The 7,757-nt window shown below is 45.7% G+C and overlaps 1 protein-coding gene across 8 annotated transcripts in view; it reads left to right on the plus strand.

Moving 5' to 3' along the window:
- The window catches only part of huwe1 (HECT, UBA and WWE domain containing E3 ubiquitin protein ligase 1), a 276,367-nt gene extending 269,414 nt beyond the window's left edge, over positions 1-6,953 (plus strand). For all 8 annotated transcript variants that reach the window (XM_059949617.1, XM_059949621.1, XM_059949618.1 and 5 more), the window contains 3 exons: positions 1,643-1,824; positions 2,638-2,828; positions 5,995-6,953. In XM_059949617.1, the coding sequence (XP_059805600.1) occupies positions 1,643-1,824; positions 2,638-2,828; positions 5,995-6,097 (476 nt within the window). In that variant the 3' untranslated portion in view covers positions 6,098-6,953. The remainder of the gene's footprint in view (positions 1-1,642; positions 1,825-2,637; positions 2,829-5,994) is intronic.
- Positions 6,954-7,757: the final 804 nt, after the last annotated feature.

Raw genomic sequence — 7,757 nt, forward strand, 5'->3', positions numbered from 1 at the left:
ACAATTGATTTATTGATCATTACAGAATGTTCAGCTGGTTCTTCACTCTCCCTTCCACTTTACCCAATGATGATTTACCTCTCTCTGCACCCTTCTCACTCTCAGTCAACAACAGTCACCATATACAACACTGAGATTTATTTCCTTGAGGGCTGCTGTACTACCTTCCTGGTGGCAGCAGGGAGAAGTCCTGGGTGGTGGGGACCCTTGATTAAAGGATGCTGCTTTTTTGCGGCAGCATTTCTGTACATATGCTCAATGGTTGGGAGGGCTTTACCTGTGATGGAAGGGCTGTACCCACTATTTTTTGTAGGATTTTCCATTCAAACCGTTGGTTTTTCCATACCAGGTTATAATGCAACCGGTCAGGATACTTTCCACCACACATCTATAGAAGTTGTCGAAGTTTTAAATGTCATGCAAATCTTCGCAAACTCCTAAGCAAGTAGAGGCACTGCTGTGATTTCTTCATATTCTGCTTGCATGCTAGGAGGATAAACAGCTGTCATTTCAAGCCGAGACAGGATTGGAAAGGATGGGGGAAGAAGCCAGATTAAGGAGGTGGGAGGAGTACAAACAATACTAGTGATGGGTGAGACCAGATGAGGGTGAAGATGGATTGGGTGGGGGAGGGAGGGTACAGTAAGAAGCTGGGAGGTGATAGATGGAAGAAGTAATGGGCTAAAGAAGGAATCTGATAGGAGAGGGGGTGGACCATGAGAGAAAGGGAATGAGGAGGGGAACCAGAGGGAGGTGAAGAGAAGGGGTGAGGGGTTATCCAGAATACTACCTTTCCTGTAGGTAGGTGACCAGAACTGCACCCGATACTCCAAATTAGGTCTCACCAACATCTTATTTAACTTTAACATAACATCCCAACTCCTGCACTCAATTCTTACACCAAAACACTAAAGGATATGATGGGACATGGGGACAGGAAAATTGCAGTGAAATCAGTCAGCCATGATCTTGGAACGTGAAAGCAGGCTTCACAGATGGAGTGGTCTGGATCAAATGGTCCAGCTTTATGAAAATGACTCAAGTCGCCACCTTATTGGATACCTCTTGTACCTAATATAGTGGCAACTCTGTATGTTTGTGTTCTTCTGCTGCTATTGCCTATCCACTTCAAGGTTTGATGTGTCGTGCATTCAGAGATCTCATTTGTCAGCTTGATCCAGTTCGGCCATTCTCCTCGGACCTTATCAACAAGTCATTTTCACCCAGAGAACTGCCAGTCACTGAATGGTGTTTGTTTTTCACGCCATTCTCTGTAAACTGTAGAGCAGGGGTCCCCAACCTTTTTTATGGCATAGACCCCTACCATTAACCAAGTGGTCTGAGAACCCCAGGTTGGGTACCTCTGCTCTAGAGACTGTTATGCATGAAAACCCCAGGAGATCAGCAGTTTCTGAGATACTCAAACCACCCCATCTGGCACCAATGTCAAAGTCACTTAGATCACATTGCTTCCCCATTCTCATGTTTGGTCTGAACAACTGAACCTCTTGACTATATGTGCATGCTTTTATGCATTAAGTTGATACTACATGACTGGCTGAAAAGTACTTGCATTAATGATCAGATGTACCTAATAAAGTGGCCACTGGGTGTAACTCGTTTTTACTTGCACTTTGTGCAGGTGCTATCCGGAAACAGCTGGCTGCCTTCCTGGAGGGCTTCTACGAGATCATCCCCAAGCGATTGATATCAATTTTCACGGAGCAGGAGTTGGAGCTACTCATCTCTGGTCTACCAACGATTGACATTGATGACTTGAAAGCCAACACTGAATACCACAAGTACCAGGTTAACTCCATACAGGTGGGCCATGGCATTCTGCACCCCTTACTCTTTACACAATAGCTGTTAGTTTCTTATCATGGGGTGTAAACTGTTACAGTGTAAAAGGAGCTTCACTCACTGTCTGACCTTGGGTATGTGCGATGGGACAGTGTGGAGGGAGCTTCACCCTGGGAATGTGTAATTAAATAGTGTAAGAGTTTCCCCCTATACCTAATGTGCTGTTGCTGTCCAGGACATGATAAGGGAAATTTGTTCTTCCTCTGGGAGAAAAACTGTCACCTGACTAATCTGCATTTGCATTACTGATGTATTTTAACTTGAGTCATTTTACTGGGTTGTATTAATAAAGGTCCTTGGCATTGTGGTAGGCTTGTTCCCTACTGTTCTGTCACAGAGCGTACCTTTTCAGAACGCCGTTTGTTTTCTCCCGACTAGAATCTCCTAGGGCATGGCTCAGTGCTGCAGCTGACCCATTCCAGCTCAGATGACATGCAGAGTCTAGGATCAGAGCAAATAAAGATGAATTTCTTTAGCCAGAGTGTTGTGTATCTGTGGTATCCATTGCCACAGACAGCTATAGGTGTGGAGGAACTGAGCCAAGTTAATGAGCTGGTTAAACCCATCATCCCGGCCGTGGCTTGCTGGAGTCCTCTGTCCAAGGCTAGTCTGTTGAGTTGTCCACAGGTGTTGGCGTTTCTTTAGCTCTGGGTTTTACGGGTTACTAGCCTCATGCCCGACCCTCCTCTTGCAACAGGGCTTGGAACCATCTGGTGGAGTTAACGGTATGGCCAAGGTGCTTGCTGAAGTCTCTGTGTATTTTTTCACCCACAGATCCAGTGGTTCTGGCGGGCACTGCGCTCCTTCGACCAGGCTGACCGGGCCAAGTTCCTGCAGTTTGTCACTGGCACGTCCAAGGTCCCACTGCAGGGCTTTGCGGCTCTGGAGGGGATGAACGGAATACAGAAGTTCCAGATTCACCGGGACGACCGTTCAACCGACAGGCTGCCCTCTGCTCACACTTGGTGAGTGATTACAGTGTAGTTTACCTTGGCTTATTTATCTAGAGGGGTATGAGGAGACAGCACTGCCTGCATGTGTGTGTGGAGTTTGCACATTACCCCTGCGCCCTAGGGTTTCCAGTTTCCTCAATATGAGGGGCTTGTGTGTTAGTTAGCCACTGTAAATTCGCCATTGTGGAGGAAGCTTCATCTTGTGTCTGATCCCGGGTGTGTGTGATGGGATGGTGTGGAGGGAACTTCACTCTGTGTCTGACCCTGGGAGTGTGTGATGGGACGGTGTGGAGGGAACTTCACTCTGTGTCTGACCCCGGGAGTGTGTGATGGGACAGTGTGGAGGGAGCTTCACTCTGTGTCTGACCCCGGGAGTGTGTGATGGGACGGTGTGGAGGGAGTTTCACTCTGCGTCTGACCTCAGGAGTGTGTGATGGGAAGGTGTGGAGGGAGCTTCACTCTGCGTCTGACCCCAGGAGTGTGTGATGGGATGGTGTGGAGGGAGTTTCACTCTCTGTCTGACCCCAAGAGTGAGATGGCATCAGCGAGGAGAGAGCCTTGATGATAGATGCTGATTTCTTTCGGCAGTGCTCAGCTCAGCTGTGCTCAAAAGTGGGCAGATCTGTGATAAAATGCAAAGGGTTGTCGACCAGAATCAGCTTAACTGGCGTCTTTTTCTTTGGCATGGGCACACTGGACTGAGTGAATCAAAATTCATGTTTAATTTTGTTCTGTGCTTAATCGGAATCAGGTTTATTATCACTGACATATGCCTTGAAATTTGTGTTTCGTGTCAGAAGTACTGAGCAAGAAATGAAAGACCATTACCATTAAGGTTAGGGTGGCCTCGGTTAGTCAGGGTTGACCATGGATATTGCATCCTTGCTGACTAGATACGCAAGCCAGGGCAGTACGATATGAAGAGCAAGCTGTTGTCTGTGTAGTAAGCTCCCCCTCTCCACACAGCTGATAAACCCAAAGGAACAGCAGAGGCCAATACAACATCATCGCAAGCGTTACCAGTCAACATTGAACTCAATGTAGGACTGCCTTAGGGACAAGAATTTTTCCCCTGGGTTTACTGGCAAAGTCCTCCCCAAGAGTGGGTATAGCTGCAAGGCAGCAGAGGTTTGAGATCAAAGTTTTCCTTCCAGATGAGCTGCCAACCACAACTGAGGAGCCCTATCTGCCCAAAGTGACTGGCATTAAGGCACCAGTGACCCACACTTGCCCCTGCTCTTGTCAGTAGAAACAGTTCCACTGGGCTTTGTTTTCAGAGGCTGTGTGAGACGCACACCGTGGGCAGCACTTAACGGGTAGTGGGAGCTTATCTCCATTACCTCCTCCCGACTATAACAACTTTACGGAGCCATAAGATCACAATATAAAAATAAATAGTACAGCACTCCAATGTCTGCATTTGTTTCATTTGCAAAAGTCTTGATGTCTTGAGGCGTCGGTGCCTTTAAAGGCAATGTCCCTGCGCTCTTCCCTCAACGTGCAGAGTCAGAACCGGGTTTAATATCACTGATGTGCCCTAAAATTTATTGTTACACAGCAGCAGTGCAGAGTAAGGCATAAAAACAGAACAGAAATTACAATGATTACAATAAGGAATATATATATATATAAATAAAAATAAGATAACTAGTGCAAATAGAGACCAAAAATGGTGAGGTAGCATGGAAGCAAACCTTTCGGCCCCATTGATCCATGCTGACCAAGATGCCCCCCCTAAGCTATTCCCAGTTGCCTGAGTTTAGCCCATTACCCTCTAAGCCCTTCCTATCCATGTACCTGCCTAAGTGTTTGTGTTGTTGTAGATCTTGTTAGTGTGCCACTTCCTCTGACAGCTTGTTCCATATACTCACCAGCCTCTAAATGAACAAGTTCCCCCTCAGGTCCCTTTTAAATCTTTCGCCTCTCACCTATTCCCTCTGCTTTGTTATCTCCCTTCCCTGGGTAGAAAGACTGCACCCCTCCCCCCATGATTTTACACATTCATTTGCTCTCAACACTCCCAGAAATAAACTCCTTTCCTGCCTTCCAAACCTCAAGCTAATAATAATCAGGAACCATGGCAACGTTTTCATAAATCGTTGCACTCTTTCCAATTTGATGACAGTCATGTGCAAGGAATATATTGTTGCCGCAAAAGGCAGGATGCTTTCTCCCCGATCGTGTGGCATGCTGTACTTTGTGGCCTGCCTCCAGCACATCCTTAGATTATATTGCATCCACAAAGCCTTAGAGGAACTCAGTGTGTCAGGCAGCATCTATGGAGGGAAATGAACAGTCAACATCTTTTCACCGAGACCCTCTTGGTCCTGACCTGCTGAGTCCCTCCAGTATTCTGTGTGTGTTGCTCAAGATTTCCAACATCTGCAGAGTATCCTGTGTTGAGGTAAAGGAACTCATCAGCAGGAACAAAGGTGGGAGGGTTGGAGATTGAAGAGAGATGGAAGATCAAAGTCCTGTGCTCAGAGTGTTGTGGGCTAGTGTGGCAGGGGACTGTGGATTTGTGAGTGAAAGAGGATGGTCCGAGTGTGTGTCTGTGATCAGGGAGTCATCCTGTATGTGTGTGTTTCAGGAACAGCTTCTTCCCCACCGCCATCGGACTTCTGAACGGACAATGAACCCATGAACATCACCTCAATATTTTATTAATATTTTTTGCTGTGCTTATTTAATTTAATCATTATAATTTTCTTGCTGTCATTTTTAGTTTTTTTTATTAATATGTTTTGCACTGTGCTGCTGCGGAAGAACGACAGATTTCATAAGCCAGTTGTAATGGACCTGATTCTGACGTGTGTCTGTGACCAACACAGTCCAAGCATTGTGCTGGGAGCAATCCACAAATGTCACCACACTTATGGCAGCCAATATAGCATGCCCATATCTTTTGACCCGTATGTCTTTGGAATTTGGGAAGAAACTGGAGCATCTGGAGGAAACCCATGGGGGCACAGGTGGTGGGGGGGGGGGGGCGGTGGCTGGCATGCAAACTCCCGATAGGCAGCGAGAATTGAACCCAAACAGTAACCACTGACACCGTAAGTTATTACAGCCCTGTACTGGTGATAAATGCAAAAAGCTGAATCTGAATCTCTTGTGCCTTGTGTGTTCCTCTCTCTCTCTCCGATGTGATTATAATTTTTTTGTTTTTAACCTCTAGCTTCAACCAGCTGGATCTTCCAGCCTACGAGAGCTACGAGAAGCTTCGTCACATGCTGCTGCTGGCGATACAAGAGTGCTCCGAAGGATTTGGTCTTGCCTGAAGCTTGTACCGGAAGGAAGGAAGGAGCAAACAGAGAACGAAGAAAAGCAGGCAGTACACAAGGGGAGATTTTTTTTTGGAAAAAAAAGAAAGAACGCGACTGTACAATGTGCATAATTTGCTCTCCTCAGACTGTCCTGGTAGGCTCGCTTTAAGAAAAACCAACTTGCGTTACAGAGAGGCACCAAATGTGCTGACTGGATTACTGGAGTGAGCTTCACAAGAGGGGGAACAAAAAAAAAATGACTTTGGGAACTTTTTTTCAACTTTCCCGAACACCTCCTCCTCCTCCGCCCCACCCGTTAGGTTGCATCTCCTTTTGTGTTTGTGCGCGCTTGTGTTGTCTTGACCTGTACATTGATGAAAGAGGAACACCTTCTCCTCAACGTGAGAAATTGTCTCCAGTGTTGCTGAGGCCACTTGTTTCAATGTCACTCTTCACGACGCTGTTCTTTTTTCCTTTTTGTTACGTTTCTCTCCGCTGAATCCATGCAAGTACTGAGGATGTAAATAAATATTACAGGAGTTTTGATCCACAGGTGGCCCCGTTAATCCAATCAGCAGCGGAGCGGCGACCGGTTGAGAGGTTGGGGGTTATTTTTGCGAATCATGGGAAGGCGGTGGTTTCTGAACTGGATCCCCATATAATTGGACGGTAACACGCAGACAGGGAACAGCAACAAAATTAAGATGGGTTGAGCAACCAGGGAGGGGAACAGAAGGGCAAGGGAAAAGGCTTAAGTTGTAAAATATGTGCAGACATAAAGTCGATAGACACGTTCATGCTTTTTTTTTCATATTTATTCGTTTAGATTTTTTGGAAAATTCTGGAGTAAATAAAAAGCTGGTTTGATTCACTTAATTCTACATTTTGAATGTTTAAATGAAAAAAAAAGAGAAATTGATTAAAAGCAAGAAGCAAATAAGATCGGAGATGAGTTGCATCTAGAGTCACAATCTCATTTGACTTCCGGTCCTTTGCCTGCCTTGAAATGGCTTCAGGAGTGCAAGCGAGAGAGGAGGGGAGGGGGTTCTGTTATGCCCAGTAGTACTTTGGACAAAGGAAAAAAATTATACAAAGAAGATTCATTAAAGGTTTAGTTTGAAAAATATTTTTAAGTCTGGTCATTCTGGCCTCTGGCTATCCACACGATCAATGCCTCTCATATTAGTATGTTGGATCTACGGGTGATGTTAACTTTCAGGAGCTTGAGACTCTGTTATTTGAATGGGGCAGTTGTAAAGCATGAAAAACTAATTCCAAAATCAAATTCCAGCATTTCAAAAGTATTCACCGCCTTTGCTCAGTAAAATAGTTGAACCACTTTTTGCCGCTATTACAGCCAGTAGTCTTTTTGGATGTCTCAATTAGCTTTGCCCAACATGACAGAGCAAGGTTTGCCCATTCCTCCTTGATCAAGCTGTGCCAGTTTAGTTGGGGAGCAGTAGTGGACAGCAATCTTGGGGTCTTGCCAGAAATGTTTGATGGGGTTAAGGTCAGGACATTTGAAGCCACTCCATGGTTGCTCTGGCAATGTGCTTTGAGTTGTCGTCTTACTGAAGGATGAACTTCCTGCCCAGTTTAAGCTTTCTGGCAGAGACAAACAGGGTTTTTGTCCAGGATCTCTCTGTATTTAGCAGCATTCATCTTCCCATCATTT

The sequence above is a fragment of the Hypanus sabinus genome, chromosome 24 (genome assembly GCF_030144855.1).
Source record: "Hypanus sabinus isolate sHypSab1 chromosome 24, sHypSab1.hap1, whole genome shotgun sequence".
Lineage (NCBI taxonomy): Eukaryota > Metazoa > Chordata > Chondrichthyes > Myliobatiformes > Dasyatidae > Hypanus > Hypanus sabinus.